Source organism: Mytilus trossulus, chromosome 8 (assembly GCF_036588685.1).
Source record: "Mytilus trossulus isolate FHL-02 chromosome 8, PNRI_Mtr1.1.1.hap1, whole genome shotgun sequence".
NCBI classification, from domain to species: domain Eukaryota; kingdom Metazoa; phylum Mollusca; class Bivalvia; order Mytilida; family Mytilidae; genus Mytilus; species Mytilus trossulus.
In genome coordinates, this window is record NC_086380.1 from 39,429,645 (window position 1) to 39,450,789 (window position 21,145).

Consider the following 21,145-nt stretch of genomic DNA (forward strand, 5'->3'; position numbering starts at 1 on the left):
ATGAAAAAAAGGGTGATATATATAGACGAAACCGGTTGATAGTGTAGTAATCAACAATGATAAAACCGGTGTATTTTAATTTGACATAATCCATTTCTTTCGTTCCATATACAGAAATACTAGTATTTGGATGCTCATAATGACAAGTTTTGCAATCTCTGTGTCAGTATCTATCCTTTCGTACCTTTCTTTAGTACAATGTGAACAATTTAAAGGGAAATTAAACAATTTCGAGGCAAGGTTCACTCAATTCGTCATTTGACTTGCATGTTTACTTATTTCTCCGTTAATATAGAACAGTTATAGAAAGTATTGCATTTCACAATAGAAAATAGTTGTACATGTATTTATATATTTCGATATCATAATAAAAATAAAAATAATAGTTAAAATTTATCTTTCTTCTGTCTATTGATGTTCCGTCACTGTGCCGGATGTTAGATACCATCGAGTCCGAACAAATTTTGCCGGTGTGGTTTAGACACAGTGCATAGGTAAAAATGATAAAGACAAACAGACAAACAATAGTACACAGGACAAAACACAGCAAACAAAATAATAAACACTGCGAACCCACCAAAAATTAGGGGTGATCTCATGTGCTCCGAAATGGTAAGCATAACGTTCTACACATGTGGAACACGTTGTTTTGCTTATGAGATAACAAATCCGGTAATTGTCTAACTCGGTAGGTCAAATTAATGAAGGGGAAGAGAATTGTAGTTACGACGTAAGGAACATATCCGATATCATTTAAGAAACGTTACGGTTATTCCATAATGGTCATCAAACTCGTGTTGGCGTCCGTAAAATTTACAAAGTGATGATTTCAATCTCATCATTTGGAACTCTTGATTTAAATCTTCTTGGTCAGCATCAAACGTTTACCTTAAAAAACAACAATAACACGTAATACATGTCATCCATTTTATTAATATCTGAGTGAGTTCTATTCTTATCATTGTAGGCAGTTGATGAAAACGAGACAGTAGTTGAAATTGTTCAACTCAATTTAACCGAATGGGCAACATTTCTGAATTTACTGACGTCAACATTGAGTGACAGGCACAAAGTTAACAGACAAACGGGACTTAAAAGTCAAGTTCAAACTGAATACGGTGCGACAGCTGTACTTGCAAAGACGTATTTAGATAAAGCAAATTTAGCAGAACTAAAAATAGTATTCAAACATTTAATGAATGGATTGACAAACACTAACTACCCTGGAAACAGAAAACCTGGATTAGATGATAGACCATCAGACTTGTGGGAAAAGTTTGCATTGCATTACCTGTCCACGGTGATGGATCCGAGCTTATCATTGAGTCGTTCTGGTGGGAAAAATGATCTCGGTGTTGATATATTAATTGAAGACCCTCGCAGCAATGCTAAGATAGTTGCGCAGGTTAAACGCGGAAATTTTTTCAAGGGAGGCAAAGGTCCAAAAATGGTTAGAGAATTGTATGGCTCAATGGGATTGTACAAAACAAAACATGGAATCATATTCACAAATGAATCAAGAAAAGATGTAGATAAGAAAGCAGTCAGAACTCATATTGATACTTACAAACGTAACCATTATGATATCTTCCACGAGAATGATTTTGAAATAGAAATCATATGCATCGAAGATATAAATAGAAACATAGTACCAAACCAAGATTATGAGCATGAAATGTATAAAAATCGCGTACCAAATTATGATGATCAAACCCCAGAATTGAGACATGTTATCCCATATGTACCGACCGCTACCGACAAATTTAGAATGTTCATCAAAAATTTTATTGATAACAGCTTACTAAAAACGATCATGATTGAAACTGAAAGATCAAAGAATAAACCACAATCTCAACAACACAACTACGGTCAACATGAAGGCGCTTATTTTTTTTCACAAAATTAACCGTATATTCTAAACCTGTAAATAAACTTATAGCTCACAGTTGTAGAATAGATTCAGATTCTTTTTATTTGTGCATGTTCTAAAAGTTGAATGTTAGAAATGTTTACAATGATGTCGAATAAAATCAAATACCAATTGATCAGAGAACAATAGACTTTTTTTACCTCAATTCACTCGAAATAAGAAAATAATGTTAAGGAATACGATGGCGTTAGTAGCTTGAATAAGATGATAGTAGCAATTTATTAAAAAAAGTTTCAGCAATTTTAGTTTACAAATAACTTAAAGTCAGAAGAAACGAGTGCCCGGTGAACAATAATGTTCTTCCAATTCTTGAACTTATGCAAACAAACATAATAAACGTTGTCTTCTGTTCACGAATTTATCATTTTTTTCGTGTAAATTTCGTGTAATCGTCAATTTTTTTTTCAATCGGTCAGTGTTGTTGTGAAAATATGGCAAGTAATTAAAGTTCGTGTTTTGAAGCCGAAGTTTAACGATCGACCATAAATAAACAAAAAAGCATGGAAAGATAGCACGTGTTTAACATGTAAGTTCAGATAATAGTTTATTTTAAGGACATCCATGCGTATTGTGATCGCCGGATTTTTACGAGATGGGTCACACTGAGGTCAAATTGCATACGGAAAATATGTCGGGGGGATTGCTTGCTGGAAGGAAGCAATTAAAATAAAGTAAATTTCTTCTAAATATGAATAAACTAAAGAATTTTCTTCAGAAAAAAGTATATGTACATAATTTTTATAATGAAAACTATCCATTAAGTTATAAAAAACATATGCATTTTTTTTTTATTTGAGGTTTCTTATGGCTTTAAATAAGGAAGAAAATAAGATAATTTTCGTTTAATCAAAGCCATGAAAAAGGGTCTATAAATCACTTTAAAAAGATACAAGTATGAATAAATATTGACATCAGGAATACTAAATGAGCGGTAAGGCTATATTAAAACTTGTCCTTTTTCGTGGAATAATTGATTTTTTGAATTTGAAAAAAAATCTATGCAATAAAAATAGGTGATGCTCATCTTTTGGCGGACTGTATATAATGACCCCATTAATACTCAAAACATTTGTGCTCTCTTAAATGCCGTTCATGACCCTCCTAGAATTTGCCTTAAAATCAGAAAATATGAAAAAGTACCCTAAATTTTGCAGTCTTATATAGAGAAAAAAGAATATGTCCCCAAACTTGCATAAAACTGTATTTGATTAATAAGGGAAATAATTGGGTATTCGATTCACATGCGTGTGTTATCCTCTTATATTAGATGCGTTTCCATCAGTTTAAGGTTGTAACCCAGGTTTTTTTTTTCTCAAACAATGTATGAATTGGTATACACTGTGGCCTTTATTTATACCAACGAGAATGTCAATGGAAACATCATAAATAAAATGGACGGTAAAGTACATGTTTCATACATTATATTGGATAAAGCAAATAATCTCAAATACTATACCATTGTAAAAAATATTCAATTCATAAATACATATATGAAAAAAAAAAAATCTAAACTATTAGACGAGAAGGCCTCAGTTTGTGTGTCGCTTCTCTTCCTTCTACGGTAAATTAATAATCATACCTCTATGTTCTATAATTAACATGCGTAGTTGCATTTGTCATCCATTCTTATGATAATTCAGATTGAGTTATTTTAAAAAAAAAAACGACAAAAAAGGAGTCCGGAAATTGCTCCGTCATCGGACTGACTTTTAGTCATAGATTAGACATCCGTGTTGAAACATGCACAAGTACAACCAATCGTGTGAAAGATAATAAAAAAGAAAATTTAATTAGACAATCAGAGCGTTATCCATATCATGGTGTTTAGATCACAAGACACACACCTATTATACCTCCTTAGAGAGGACAATTCCATCTGCATGTAAACTACGATTATACTACTTTAATATATTGAGACTGTATTCTGTCTACTGTTTTATTTGAAATGTTAACTATTTAAAGGGTCATATCAGTTGCAAATATATTAAAATAAGCGAAACATGTGACACAAGTACAACAAATCGTATGATAAATAACAAAAATGACAAATAAATAAGCCAATCAGAGTGTTCTCCTTATCATGGTGTTAAGATCGCAAGAACCAAAACTGGCATACCTCCTAAAAGAGGGCAATTGTATTTCGCGTTTATCTACATGTAAATTACGATTATATATACTACTATACTATACTAAATATATTAAAATGAGTAAAACATGTGGAAACAAGAATGTGTCAGTCCATAGTACACGTATGTCACGTTGGCACTATGTTTACCAAGTTTTGAGTTGATTGGACTTCAACTTCATCAAAAACTAACTCGGCCAAAAACTTTAACCTGAAGCTGGACAGACGGACTGACGAACGAACGCACGGATGCACATACTAGATAACGTAAAGCTCATAAATGGGGCATACATATTAATTGTTTAAAATGAAAGTAGAGCAGAGATTAGAGGGAGGCAGGACTTTTTTCGGGACGTCGGGATCGGGTGTTTTTAAGCTCGGGATTTGGGGGTTGATCCTTGGATTTGGGGATTTCGAGATATAAATTTCTTTAAATTCTTCATCTCGGAATTTCATGGTTTTAAGCCCGGGATTTCGCGATCAGGACCGCTCCTACCACCCTTCAAAAAAGCCTTTGTCGGTCTTAGTCATTTTTACAAGATGCATATCCTTCCATTAGCATGTTAATAAGGCTCTCAAAAGAAAAAGCACTCATGGATTGTCCTAGAAGCATATTTTATTAGTATAATAAAGGTCTATATATAAGCAGTTACATTCATTTCATGATTGAAGCGTTGCAAGTTTTTAATTCAATTTGACTTTTACTAAAAGATGCATTGTAGCTAATTTAAAGGAGAAAAATAAATGTGGTCTGAGGCCAGAAACACGAAAGTAATTGTATTTAACTGAAAGGAAACAAATATCGGACTTTGGAAAAGGGAGAGAGCTTTTGTTACCTTTTATGAATTCTCCATACTTAACATCTCTTACCAAAAAAATCATCCTACAACAGTTGACAAGCTGTATATGCCCGCCATTTCGCGGTAGTGTTCTAGTAATTTTTAAAACAATAGCATTTATTGGAAGCATGTTGTTTGCTTACATTTCAAATGGCAAACATTGTTCACCTAAATATTCATCATTTTTTGTGTCAAAATTTTAGCAACATCACATTTTGGACAGTTCATCAAGTGAGATACAAGACAGCTGATGAACTGTCCAAACTGTCATGTTGCTTAGATTTTGATACAAAGGTATGATGACGTCTAACCGCTTGGCAACACGCAAGAAGATGCTGCGTTTTTACTATGTGTTGTCCTAGTGTTGTATACGAAGATGCTGATAAAAGTTTTGGATGGGAAGCACATGAATGCAATGATAGAATACACGTCACAGATTAATGTGTGATATTGAACTTGGTCAAGGTAGTTAAAAGTAGTTTATGACTATATATTTTTATTAAACGCATAGCATGATTTATAATGAGAGAAAACATTAATACTGCTCGAGACATCATTAAAATAAATTTACAAAATCATAATCCTTTTATTCTTACCATTTAAATAAGATGATATTAAATCTTTTTGATCTTTTAGGGATAAAGTGAGCTACAATGAGCACAGCCCATAACGCATATTCAGATATTAAAGGCCTCGATAAAACAATGTAAATCAATTCAAACGAGAAAACAAACGGCCTTATTTTAAATAGATAAAAATTAACGAAAAACAAATATGTAGCACAAAAACAAACGGAAACCTCTGAATTACAGGCTCCTGACTTGTGAGAGGCACATACATAAATAATAAGGCGGGGTTAAACTTGTAAGCGGGATCCCGACCCTCCCCCTAACCTAGGACAGTGGTTTAACAATACAACATAAGTAGAAATATTTTTTTCTAAATAGAGTTCTGATTTGTTTTTTCACGTAATGAGTTCTACTTTTCAATTCTTTACACTACACTTCAACAAAAACAGAAGATTTTTTATTAATTGTAAGGTCGTTTTATAAATCTGAACAACCATTTTTCATTTCCTATCAATAATTTTTCTTATTTTTTCGAAGTTACGGTGTCTGTATCTCACAACACGTTCTTTATGCTTTTGTCGGTTGTGACGTGTTTTTTTTTTTACGAATCTATGTATTACTGGTAAATTATAAATTCAGAGATTTTGTAATCACATATTAAAATGAAACCTTTACTCAATTATTCCAAAGATATGCAGCTTCGGTTTCGAAGTTTGGGTGTACATGTAGAAAACTTATTCCAAACAGAATAGCACATTTATTATAAGAAACGATCTTGGTAAACTTATCAATCATTTAGATAATTTTATTTTGAGAGGTTTCCAATACAACACTCCAATAAGTTCCATAAATATTGTTTTATTAGATGAGGAATCTGTAACTGCTATTTGTCAATTCGACACGCCAAGTTTTCCGAATTGCGTCGACATGCTTTTCACAAATGCAACGGCTTACAAACGGGGTCTTAATTTTTTTCGAAACCCTACAATTTTTTTGATTACACAGATTAAACAGATTTTTCGAGAAGATAAAGAATTATATACATTTATGGTTTTGTTGGCAATGGATGATGATAGACTAATGAAATGCAATTTACTGGAAACTATTGAGGCAACAAATAATGATATTTTGAAAGTTCTACTAAATACTAGTAATGCAGATTGTCCAAAACAAATACAAGCGATGCTTATAAAAGTCTTGGAAAAATCACAGTCGTTCTTGCAGGTACAAAAAGAATTGGTTATGTTCAGATATAAATGTATATCCAATGCCGTATGTGCTTCCTTTGGAGAAATGATGCCAGAGGAGGCACTGGTGTATTTTCCGATTGAGTTTATTTTTCAAAACGTATTTGTTGATGGAAGCAATCATTCAAAAGACGACTAAGGTATTGTGGTACCACGAAATTGTCACATATTTCTAGCAAAACGGTTGGTCGCCGAGTTCGAACATGGGTGTATCGAACAGGTTTGCAGACATAACGCATTTACGTCCCCATGTTTTTCCTGTTGCATTTTTACTGAAGTAAAAGAAAAAGACAAACATCAAATAAGATTCATACTTCAAATGACAGAGAGAAGTCAGAAGAATAGAGCATTATGGAATGGATCTCTTTTATACTAAAGTGCAGCCGTAGGGCAAGATAATGTATTGCTACGTTTACTTATGGAAGATATGTATAAAGATTTGGAAGACAAATTTTTCGTTCGGACTCAAGCATCGGCAAAATTGCAATGTGCAAGTCAGCGCAGATTCCCAAAGACTTTCATTTCAAAATTAATCGAATTACACGCAGATGTAAATACTTCGTTACATTTGTCAAAGCGAGAACAGACATACAACTGTGATCATTGCAATCTGCAGGATCAAAATGGAATAACCCCACTGCAATCATCTATTTTCGGTTCCAAAGAAATCAATCTTGAAAATGTGGAGTTGATTTTAAAGTCTGGTGTCCAATTTAAAGAGAACGCAGTCTCGTACCGGCCATTGATAATGGCTGTAAAGAAAAGACATGTTCAACTGATCGAATTATTACTGAAATATGACATTGACATCAATGCATTTGATAATGATTTACATTCAGCTTTATATTACTGTGTAGAGCAAGATGATGTTGATACACTCAATCTCATTATGAAGAAATCAAAATTTCAGTACAAGGCCAATGAAAATTTACTAATTGTGTGTAGCAGTAGGAAGATGGCAACGTATCTTATTGACCACAATATTGATACAAATATTAAGTTTAAAGATGAAAATGACAAGAGCATCTTGCATCATGTTCGTAGCAAAGAGCTAGTTTATTTTTACATAGAACGAGGATGTACCGTTCATTATATTGATAAATTTGGACAGACACCTATTTTTTGCGCTCGATCCAGTGATATCCTGGAAAGTTTTTTGGACTTCCATCCCAATTTGCATCACACCGACAAAAAAGGAAGAAATATTTTACACTACTTTACTGACGCATCACTAGTTTCACTTATATGTCTACGGATGACAGCAGAAAACAAAAGAAATTTGCTAAATTCTCCAGATGTCCATGGAAGGACGCCAATTTTCTATGCTGCAACTGCAGAAATGTTACATTTGCTTTTGTCTAACGGCGCAGTAGTAATTCATAAAGCCAAAGAATACTCATCAAGAAATTCCGTAAGTGAAACATATGACTCGGGGGTGGGTGAAATAATATATTCTAGGGGCATTGAAGATGATAATTCCATCACAACAAAAGAAATCTATCTGCAAAATTGGGTTACTCATTCCACGGGGAAAAAAACAACATCATCAGTAGAAGTATTATGCTCGCAAGATGTTCAATATGAAATGGCTACCTTAAGCAGTTCTGATGATTGTTCTAATGCTTGCGATTCCGAAACTCATTCCGATAATCTGGAACTATCAGATTGTGAAATAAATTATGATCATTGTAAAAGTAACTATAACGTTCTCATGTGGTCCGTTTTGCAAGGGAAATTGAATATTGAAACACTCTCTGTCTTTCTCAAATATGACATTGATGCTTCAGAAAGAGATGAGAAAGGACATACTATTTTCCATTATCTTTTATCTCCATTTGAAAGAATCCGCAACATACCGAGCATAATAGCAGAAATATTGAAATACAATGATGAAAAACAAAGTAAGGCAAACGCAATTACTACGAAAGACATCTTAAATATGCAAGATTGTCATGGGAACACTGCGTTACATTTCGCATGTGCTTGTCGAGCTTTTAATAAGTTTAAAAGACAGGAGTCCGAGGAAATCATGCATTTACTTTTAGATAACGGGGCTGATCGAAATAACTCTAACAAATGTCAAGAAACTCCCTTACATTATCTTCTTAAATGCAGATGCAGAACAAATAAAGCAGTTTATATACTGTCAAATGGCGTCAACGTGAATAGCTTTTGTATTCAAAAGTGGCAACCTATGCATTTCGTTTTATCCATTCAGGATTTCGGTGTTGATTTTATTGACACATCAACAGAGATAATATCAAAACTAATTGAGGCTGGTGCATGCATTGACAGTCTGTATTTGCCTGAAGGCTTCTTTCCTTCCAGTTGCAATCCTATTTTACTTGACTATATATTGACTAAGTTAAACTTATCGGAAACTGTAATACATCAGATGGTTGAGAATTGCAAAAACAGTCGAAACTGTGTCTTTTCATGGGCAAACCTAGCAATTATAGATTCTTATAGAAATATAGCAAACTGTCGAGAACTATTTGAGAATGTGAGTGAAAGCAATGATTTCTCGTCAAAGCATAGCGTCTTCAAACGATGTTCACAGGTGTTACAAAATGAATACCTCTTGCTTTGCATCCTTTCATTTCTCTTCAAAGATTCTAAGGACGATATCAATTTACAAGATGAGGAAGGTAATACAATACTGATGACTGCTGTGCGGGGAAGTCTGGGCATAAGGCTTGATATGTTTGAATGCGTTAAATTCCTTCTGAACCAAGGAGCAAATCCAAACATGACAAACCATGCAGAACAATCTGTGATAAGCCAGTGCATTTTATCGAACGGAAATGAAAAATACGTTCATAGATGCTTATGTGAAATGATAAATCACGGTGCTAAAATCGATGACGCTACTCACTACAAAGATGCTGCCAAATCCAGTAGACTTCGAGCTTCTATTCTGAAATTAATTCCAGATCATGTGTATTCCAATATGAAATACACCATGGGGAACTCATTTCACTATCTGGTAAGGTCATATAGTCAATTGTATTCTGCCATTCCATCGATTGCATCGATATCAGAATACGTTAATAAAGGAATTGACATTAATGGAAAGAATGATCAAGGTGAGACACCTCTTCATCTGGCCCTAAGAATGAATACTCCAACACCTGTCGTAACTGAGTTACTTCGCAACGGAGCTAAGATAAACTTAGAAAACGATAACGGTGACACAGTTTTTCATTATTTGTTTATATATCCGACAGTTTCACAATGGGACATGTTCGATGAATTCGTAAACTACAATAAAGATTGTTTGTACAATGAAAAGGCGCTACATCTCTTGGTGTCGAAAATGACACCAGATGTCTTGAAGATTTTATATGTCTTTCTTAATGACTCCAATGTAAATATAAATACAAAAGATACTGACTGTAATAGCGTTTTACACAATGCATGCACAGTAAATACAAACGACGACAGTTGGTGCATATCGATGCGTCCTCATGTTGTTCGTCTTTTGGTAGCCAAAGGCGTACACCTGAACGAGGTTGACGTTTCCGGATGCACGGTACTACACAGAGTTATTATGCAGTATAACCAACTAAGTATAAACAATCCACAACGTTCTGATGTCCGTCATCTTCACAATTTGATCTCAATAGTTTCGATATTTTTGTCAAATTGTGCCGACTTGTCAATTAAAGATAAAGAAGGAAAAACCGCCTTGGATTATTTAGAGGAGTTCAAATTATCAGATGTCCAAGCAATGATTGAGCGAAGAATGACTCCAGAGGAGGTCAATGAAAAAACAGTTTCTTCTATCATATATAACATGTATAAGGGGTGTCATATGTAAGCAGTAAAAAAAAACACGTAATAAGTTACATGCATCTGAAGCACTTTTGGGGGATTTCACTTCATCAGGAACGCCCAAAGTCAAATATTTTAAAGCCAATGATGTATAATAACATAAGCTTACAGCCTAATATTGATATTCACAGATCTTTGTTATCGAGTACATGTATGCAATCTTTTTTTTTACAGTTCGATAATAAAAAATAAGAGGCAGGCCATCCGTTCTAATGATTATCTATTTCAACAATCACTTACTTGGTTTTCGACTAAACATGTTTAAATGGTAGCACGCTTTTGTAAATAATTAACAATATTCAAGCTATGATGTTCCTAATTCACAATGTAATGATTTTGAATTTCGATGCAATATCCATGTCAATAGTAGAAATAAATAGCTGATGATGTAATTGTTTTTTTAATTCAATTACTCTCGGTTTGCTTGACCTTAATCCCTCTTCACCATACAGGACTATTACCACAAATGAAAACTGCATTAATTCTTAGACTAACAAACGACTCATGAACCCGATCGTTGATATTTGAAGTTGGTGGTATATTTAAACTATTTGTTTTCTATCAGCAAAATGCTTTCTCTACCATCAAGATGCTTTCTCTAAAGACTTTGTTACGATGTTTTATAATTTGTTTATAATCAGTGATACACATTTTACGAGGGTATCACCAGCCCAGTAGTCAGTATTTTTTTGTGCTGACATGAATTATCATTGATATGATTATATTTATGAATGACCTGTTTACAAAATTTAAATTTTTTGAAATACCAAGGCTTTTCTACCTCAGGCATATATTACCTTAGCTGTATTTGTAAAAACTTTTAGGAATAATTGTCCTCAGTGCTCTACAACTTCGTAATTTATATGTCCTTTTTTTTAACTTTTTTGGATTCGAGGGTCACTGATGGGTCTTTTGTAGACGAAACGCGCGTCTGGCGTATATACAAAATTTAGTCCTGCTATCTATTATGAGTTTATTTATCTACACCGTCAGAAAATACCATTTCTATAACATGTATAATGCAATTTAATTTGAAAATTTATAGCGTGCGACTACAAAACTATATACTTATTTTTAAAAACGATTTTTAATCACAATATTGTAAATTGATATATCAAATTAAAAATCAGTTGTTTTACATACTAGTAGTTTCAAACTGTGATAACCAAACTATATATACACGTTACACAATCACACCATTTTATAAACACCATTACACCATTCCCCTTACACCATATTCCATACACCATTAGGTCCGAGAACACAATTAATTCGTAGTGCATTTCTTTTAGAACATAAATGAAAATAAAAAAAATCCCACCTGCGCTTTCTCAAAGAAACTTTTACAGTGTGTTGTACTACTTTTGGGACAAATTATATCAAATTTATAGAAAACTTCATCGCCTCTAACTCAAAATATGGACAATTTTATGTTTAGGGCGTCTTGAAATCTTTTGACAGCTTCCGAAGTGCTCATTTTCAACCTTTTTCAGCTGGACCAAATCACTACTTTCCTTTAAAATTCTGGACCCAAATTTTTTTACAGTATAATTTCATCCCCCTTCTTGCAATTTGAGGCATTGAACATGGTGAAATAAATTTGGAAGGGGTATAAAAATTAATGGCAAGTAACCCACTGTCAACACTAGGGACTATATTTGTGAACAACGAAAATCGAGGGACGACAATGGTGGTCTCGGACCATTACATCATACACGTGTTTTGGAAGTTTAAACCATCCAAGTATTGTAGCATAGAATAGGAAACAAGCAAAAAAAACATATAAATATTTATTGAAGTGGTGCCCATCAGACTAAGTGATTTGCCACTGGCTCCTCTTTATGTTGGATTGAGTAAAACATGTAAAATACATTTTTTCTCAAAGATGACACAGGGTGCTCTTATTTAGGTGTTGAAATTGGAATGGTTGTTTTTACTATGATTTTAAATTGTCTAAACTATTTTATTCTTTTTTGTCGTATGGTTCTTAGGGTAGCTCAGTGTTTGTGCATTCAGCTATCCCTCATTTAGGTTTTTATTTATTTATTTGTACATATCAAGTTCGTATAAGGTTGTTTCCATTTCGTATACCCCTGTATTTGTTTCTTACTAGTTTGTACTGGAAATGTATATATTATTGAATCTTACTATATTATGCATGCAGTGTCAACTTCACAAAATTTTGTTGTGGTCATCGTCTTTGTCAGATTAATGAGTAAATATGTGTGTTTAAAGTATTCGGTCATTGTTTTGTATTTTTACACAATTTTGACTCAATGTCCTTGTACATGTCCGTGAATGTTTAGGTCAGTTACATGTATGTTTACAATTTGGGCTAATTGATCCAAATTATTGTCACGTGACACATTTATTGTAATTGATTGCCTGTGATGTTCATCAATGTTTTCAATATATTTACAAAATAATGGATATCTTTCATACACGTATTAGGTTAAGATAGATATAAAACTAGGATTAAACAGGTTTAATCCACTATTTCCTAAAAGAAATGCCTATGCAAACGCAAGAATATGAAAGTTTTAAATCATTCGTTCGAGCGTTCAATTTTGTCAGGTTTGATTTACTTCCCGATGATTTCATCTACATGTATCTTTGGTAAGTTTGATTTTTAAATACTTCATTGAAAATAAACTCATCATAGATACCAGGACTAAAGTTTTATCCTTACGCCAGATGCGCGTTTCGTCTACAAAAGACTTATCTGTGACGCTCGAATAACTGAATGAAACGGAGTATAAAACATTACAGTTTTGTTATTTTTTACACGTAGTTTAAACATACTACATGTATTAATTTGAAATGAACTTGAGAACAAGTTATTACAACTAATATTAATTCTTAAGCTCTTTACTGTTGCCAGTGCTACCTTGTAGCGATATTAGCCTGCTCTTTTTCGAAATCTACCAGGATGTCTTTTACTTGGAAGATTTCATGTCAAGGTTTTATAGCATTTTACAAGAATTTTTGTTTTTACTTTAAGAAACGGGTACTGAAAAAGCATACCTTTCATTATAATTGATATCGATTCTAATATATTCATAATGTAGTTAAGTTTGTTAAATTCTTGTTTAGATTCTTAAGCATACAGTTATTTTCATGTATTTTTTGTTGTTGTCTTTTATGAAATTTAGAATGGAAATTGGTAGTCCATAGAGACAACTAACTACCCATCAAAGACCAAAAATAGCTGCAGGCAGCAAATGGGTCTGAAACACAGCGAGAAAATCCATAAACTAGAGGAAAGCTTTAGCAAGCCCCGGCCTTAACAACAAAATATGTACTAGTTTTGTTAAACTGGACGTTATGGTAAACCCTCAAACATATAAATGAACTAAAACGAAAACATTACCATGCAAGAATAACAAAGGACATATGTTCTTGACTTGGGACAAGCGCAAATTCGCGGTGTGCTTAAGCATGTACAAAATAAAAGGAATACTATACAATACAATACAATATGCAGTCAGGATTCTACTTCGTTAAAATTAACTCCCCATTATGCCAGTTCATTTTCACAATCGTAGAAATGGAAGCCATTGTAGGGATGACGCGCTACCAATTTTGCTCTTGGAAACCGATAAATTTATCCACATAACACCATTAAGATCCTTATAAGTGAGTTGTATTTTAAAAGACAAATGTATCAACTAGCTAATGGGCATCGGTTAATGATCTTGTCTGCATTGATTCAACTTAAAACTATTGTCTGATCGGTTGTAAGGTAAAATTTTCGAAAATTCATCAATATTTAAAAAAAAATCTAATTAAATATTTCGTGGAAGGGCAGACTAGATTTATTTAGTGTATGAAGACTACAAACCCTAGTTATCACACACGAAAAATTATAATTTTTCGAAGATATGCATTTTCATCATCCAACTTTAAAGACTGTCGTCAAGTACTTTCATTAAAAAAAACAGCTATTCGAACACACCTTCTCTGTTTTTGTGACTCATAAGATAGGTATTTCACTTGACCCATATTTTAGTACTGTGATTGTTTTGTGTTATAAAATCAACATGTAGCTTTGATATATAAAAATGATAGAATTCGAAGCGAGACGATGTATGAAATATTCTTACTTTGTACGATATCAAGACAAAATATTCAACTCAAACACGCCCTAACATAAAAAGGTGCACTCGATTTTCTCTTTTCGATACAATTGTTAACTATTTTGGGGATTTTATTTGAGTCACATAATGGAAGGGAAGACCCGAAAATTACTGAACTAATAGATTGATATGTTTTCCGTCCGTGGTATTTTTTTCTCAAAAAAATCGGAGGTTATCCTTTTTTTTTCATCCAACTTGAAAGATACCCATGTCGTCGACTTGATATATAATTGTTCTGCTTAACTCTGAACTAGATAAATTGAAAACTTATGCAAATGGTGTTTTAACATAAAACAACTCGTAATTGAGAAGAAAATTGTAATTTTGTTTGTTTCTATTATCTTTTAAACATTTTGTCACTATAGTAAACAATACAGTAAACATTTATCGCCTTCTCTAACAAAGAGCTTCGATTCTTTTGTTCTATTTCAACCTGGTTTCCGCCTGTATGCTTTATTTCAAAACACTCAGTCACATTGACATATGAACCAAGAGGTAAATTACAAAATACAATCACATACAATTAAAGAAATATATATAGTCTGTTTACTTTAAAAAGACTTTAAATGGCCATCGCTATAGTAGTTATCAAAGGTATCAGGCTTATACTTTGATACGCAAGACGCGCGTTTCGTATATGTAAGACTCACCAGTGATGCTCAGATCAAAACAGTTTAAAAATCGAACAGGTATAAAGTTAAAGAGCATTGAGGATCCTCAATTCCATAAAGTTGTGATATATACAAATAAGGTAATCTATAGGACACACCCACTTTTGTATTGTAAAATTTTTATACATGACTGGTTTGCCAACTATGTGAATTTGACAGCACTATACATTTGCTATAGATAAATTGAGATTTACTTTAGATAATTAGCAATAGCGTTTGATTGAAGAAGAACGAAATAGGCATAACTTACTCTTCAATTAGATAATGTGTTGATTTTAATATTTAATACATATACAATGACAACAATGTGTTTGTATATTTGAACTAGATACAGTTACTGTAAATTTTGGCTGTTTAAACACCCTCCCTCTCACAAACTAATTGCAGGTTGCCTGCTCGTTTACAAGCAAACAAAAAAGGGGTTCATGGGAGACCCTATACAAGAGCTGTACATTTATACACATCGGACATACAAATAACCGTAATTGTCAGAATCGAAATGATTGATGCAAGCTATACTTCATTTTAGTTTCAACATGAGTTATCATTATTATAGTGTATTTCTAGCCATTACTATCACTCGGGCAAAATTATCCCGCATATAATTATACCTACCGATGTTTAAACTACAGTAAATTATAAGTTGCATCAATTACTTCATAAAAGACATCATATCTGTAAAATATGAGCTGATATATAGCATAGTATTCATTTCCAATATCATGTATACGACATATTACGAAAAAATGTTTATACAGATAAAGGGAAATAAATCAAATGCCATAATTATGTTAAGCATAATATTCAAGCTAGAGATTCAGTTAAGTTATCGAAACATATAATAATCATTTCACATTTTCTATATAAGAAAATTGCCATACCACATTTTTTAAGTATGTGCCTGTCCCAATTCAGGAGCATGTAATTCAGTGATTGTCGTTGGTTTGTGTGTTACAAATTTGTTTTTCGTTAATTTTGTATATAAATGAAGCCGTTAGTTTTCTCGTTTGAATTGTTTTACATTGTCTTATCGGTCCTTGTATATCAGACAATGATGTATGGGCTTTGCTCATTGTTGAAGGCCATTGTCGTACGGTGACCTATAGTTGTTAATGTCTGTGTCATTTTTGGTCTCTTGTGGGCAGTTGTCTTATTGGCAATCATACCACATAATCCTTTTTATATACCAAGTCAGGAATGTGACAGTTATTTCCCATTCGTTTGATTCGTTTTTGCTTTTGTTTTAGTCACTCATGTTCGTTTTATTATCATGTTCTTTCTTTGACTTGTTGGACTTAGATTGACAGAAGAAAATGTGGACACTATAAATATTTCACAAAAAATTGAGAATGGACATTTGGAATGTGTCAAATTAATTGACACCTGTTGATCCTTTGATAGTTTGTTTATTTACTACTCTTAATGTTTACTCTATTTTCTGTATGTGTTATAATGTGTTCCTGCGTGTTTGTCGGGTAAAAATGTGCAAATGACAAAACGGGAAATATTGCAAATTTAAATTTATATTGATTACGTAAAATATTGTAATGTTTATAACTAAACAATAAAGCGTTTGCACATGAATGTTATATTATGACAGATTTGCAATGAAAATATCACCATACACAGACATGAAAGCTATCAAATTTAGCATCGTTTTAGTAACCGACAAAAACTATGCAAGGCTTTGGAATACTATTGCAATTTGATATCATTGTGATGCAATAATAAATAATATAAATGACGATTTGATTTGTCCACACTTACATGTCATCACATTTTACTCATTGTTTTTGTCTGTTTAATCATCAATAATTCCTTTATCTAACATTACTAAATGCATATCGTCTAAAAATCATTTGGATACTACTCAATAATAAAAACTGAATTGAAGATAAGTTATTTAAAATATCTTATTATTTCATGTGTATATAAAGTCAAACTTTAATGTTTTAACCATAACTACATTTAAGATGGACATGGAAAACTTTTGATAGTTTTTTTTTTACTATTATTCATGTTCACGTTAATTTCTGTATTTGATGTTATGTGTTCGTACAAATTTGTCAGGTAAAAATGTGCAAATGACAAACTGGGAAATATTGCAAATCTACTTTGTTGTCGTCCTTAATCTAATATTTAAATGATTGTAATTAAACAATAAATCATTTGCACGTAAATGATATTGAATGACAAATTTTAGGAAAATTTCATAGAAAATATCACACACATGAAAGCTATCAGATTTGTAATATTGTCAGTTTTAATGACAGACAAAACATATATGCACAAAACGCGAGCAAAGCTATTGGAATTTGATACCGTTGTGATGCAATAATAAATAGTAAAACTGATGATTTATTATGTCCAAACTTATCTGTCATCAAATTTTACTAATCGTTTTTGTCTGCATTATCATCAATAATTCCTTTATCTGAATTTATAATTTTTTATCGTTTAAAAATCAATTGGATATAAAGCATGTAAAGAATCGAAATAATTTGCATGATGTTTACATGTTCTATCAAAATGAGGATTGTTTGAAATCTGTGCATTTATTTTTACATGCAAAATCTTCGTTTTTCAATACACGCCATCGCCATTGCACGACCTCTCTATAACAACCTAATATAATCAATTATCGTAAACATGACTAGTTCAGAAGATGTATTTTCAACGTATGGTCAGTGTTTTAAAGTTGAGAATGAAAATGGTGAATATTCAATATGTCACAGAGAGACAAAAGCCCGACCATAGAGCAGAAACAAGCAGAATGCCATTAATGGATCTTCAATGCAGCGAGTAAATCCCGCACCCGTAGAAGGTTTTCAGCTGGCATAATATTCAAGACAAAAATATGTGCATCCCCAGAATGTGTGCATATTTACACATCTAATTTGTTTGTTAGAAGATCTTTACATTTTTTTTTAAATCTTGAAGATGTTAGATAATTGTCACCTCAGGCCAGATATACTTGCATGACTTTAAGTATTTTATATTCATATTCAACGCACAATGTATTGATGTCGCAGCTTTTTTGTAGATTAATAATATACAAGAATAAAGGCAACAGTGTTATTCCGCTGTTCAAAAGTTATAAATTGATTGAGAGAAAATAAATCTGGGTTACAAACTAAAACCAAGGGAAACACATCACCTATAAAGTGAACAAAAGAAACCACAGAAACATTGAAGTGAAGAAAACAACTTCTCATTCATCTCTTAATCACAAGATTTATTTCATTTGATAAGATAAATTGTTTGTAGGTCCCTATGATTGTGTTTAACTCGACAATTCTGCACACATAACGGCACTTTTGCTTTATTGTACACGTATTATCTTAGTACTCTCTTGTTACATGTCATAAACAGACATCAAATTGAACCAGATTTATGCCACACACTGATCTTATTAAGAACATAATATGACATCTACCTCTATAACAACAAGTGTTGTTCAATCTATATCTAAAAATAATTATTCGTTTTCTCATTTTTTATTATACCAGATTTATATTTTCGTAGTTGCCCTAATAATTGTACAATTCTGATCAGAAAAGCGCTTCGAAAACATTTTCATATCGAATTTGCAAAGGGATTATGAATTATATGGTTATTACAAATATAAAAACTAAAGCATAATTTGTTAAATATTCAACATAAAAAGAAGATGTGGTATGATTGTCAATTAGACAACTTTCAATTAAAGAAATAATGTCACAGATATTAACAAGTTGAAGTCACCGTACGGCCTTTAACAATGACCAAAGCCGATACCACACAGTCAGCTATAAAAGGCCTCGAAATAACAAATATAAAAGAAATTCAAACGAGAAAACTTAACGGCCTAATTTATCGGATACGAATTTATTGTGTTATTAAATTTTGCTGATACAAAATATTATAAATTATTATAAAGTAAGGAATGTATCTCCCTCATGCAAAGCTCTGATTCCTTTCACGGATTTGGCTATACTTTTGGGACCTTTTGGATTATAGCTCTTCAATTTTTACATAAGCTTTGGATTTCAAATGTTTTTGCCACAAGCATGACTGAAGGGACATGTATTGTCCAAATGCGAATCTGATGCAAGGAAATCAATTTTATTATAAACAAAAACAACGAACAAATATGTAACACATCAACAAACGACAACAAAAAGACAATGATCACTGATCTGAGATTGCTCATAATTACTGACAGCTATTTCAAAACCACTACCAACTTATAAATATAATCATGCATCTAAGACTAAATTTTTTGTGATATTTTAAACACTCCTATTTTGTTTTCGACGGCACAAGGAAAAATGATTCGAAATAACCAGTGTAACTATAATGATCTACGATGTCATATTTTTGTTTTAAATGTAATTTAAAAAATGTTTTTGTAAATAACGATTCCTTCGAAAGATTGCTATGTGTTATTGTTTATATTAGGATTTTAATCAAACAATTTTTACTTCATATATATTTTTTTTTAATTCTATTTCAAGCTGTTGGTATATATTTTTTTTTCGTGAACTGTTGATAGTAGCAAAACATAATGTGTTTCTTGCATGAAATATATTTGTCCCTTCAACTGGTGGTGCTATTGCTATCTCACTTTATATCAACTATACAGTCAATGTTGTGGTGAATGTTTAAACTGCTTTATTTTTTAATGCATGTTTGTGTTTAGTTTTGTCTCTTTTTGAGAACCGCCTCAATGTTCTCTTTGAAGCGTTTTTGCCTCATATGATAGTTAAAGTGGAAAATTATCAGGATCTGGCTATCTAAACAAAAGCAAATTGGTATTTTTGCTTGATATCGAAGTCCAAAATTCTGTCTTAGACAATATAAACTTTGGCGTTCTCTTTTATCATTTTATGCATATTTTAATTGATTATTTTTTTGTATCTAAGAATATGTATGTATTTTGTTATCTACATTATCTATTTTGTATATTTTTTTCATTGAAGGCGCACTATGATCATCAAGCAAATTCTGAAGCGGCAAAAAGGTTCAAAAGAGGGCTACAGTTTGGATGTCTATTAAGCTTCGTACAATGAACGTTTAAGTATTTGTTAAAACTTCAAGGTAAACTTATATCACTGTTTTCATCTATATCATCTTGAAAGAATAGTCGTTGTCTTTAAACTTGATATCATTGATGCAGCTGATATTTAATATACAATTAAACGTCAAATGATGGTCCACGAATAGAAATACCATAAACCTCAATGTTATCAAATTTTGATAATGATTTATGTTAAAATCTAGCATAAAATATTTATTTATCTTTATAAGCTGCATGCCATTAGGCAAAAATACATTAACAATTGGAATTGATTGTTTTAACCTTAACACTATCAATAAAACAGATGTACGTTTATTTGCTGAATTGATAAAGCACTGAAGTCTTTGTGGCTTATGTGGACATTTCGTACAGACATTATCAGTTTTCAAATGATTGTTTTGGTAAGTGATAACAGTATATTAATTGACCAGTTGACTACGGGATAACAGTATATGTTTCTTTTTTTTAAACGATAACAAATATTTTTATTCAATAATTTCCTGATATATAAATACCTAAGTAGCCCATGTTTTTTAACAGCCTCACTTGACCAGGGGAAATATCAAATGAGTTTAAATTTCCCATAGTTTTACATAAGTATACATGTGAAAATAACCAAATGAATACAATTGATTTAACCTGATACGCATCCCTGGCACTGTAATACATAATAATTAACTTATACCCGCGTCACTGACTAACATAATACATGGGTTGATTGAAACGTGAAAACTA

General features: G+C 32.2%; 1 protein-coding gene across 1 annotated transcript; it reads left to right on the top strand.

Annotated features, from left to right (window-relative positions):
• The first annotated feature begins 7,458 nt into the window (after positions 1-7,458).
• On the top strand, positions 7,459-10,530 carry LOC134727656 (uncharacterized). Its single transcript, XM_063592037.1, has one exon. It carries the CDS (start codon positions 7,459-7,461, stop codon positions 10,528-10,530), a length of 3,072 nt encoding a protein of 1,023 aa, XP_063448107.1.
• The last annotated feature ends 10,615 nt before the right edge of the window (positions 10,531-21,145 follow it).

Coding starts and splice junctions, on each gene's coding strand:
- LOC134727656 (XM_063592037.1), top strand. CDS start 7,459: ATGGCTGTAAAGAAAAGACATGTTCAACTGATCGAATTATTACTGAAA.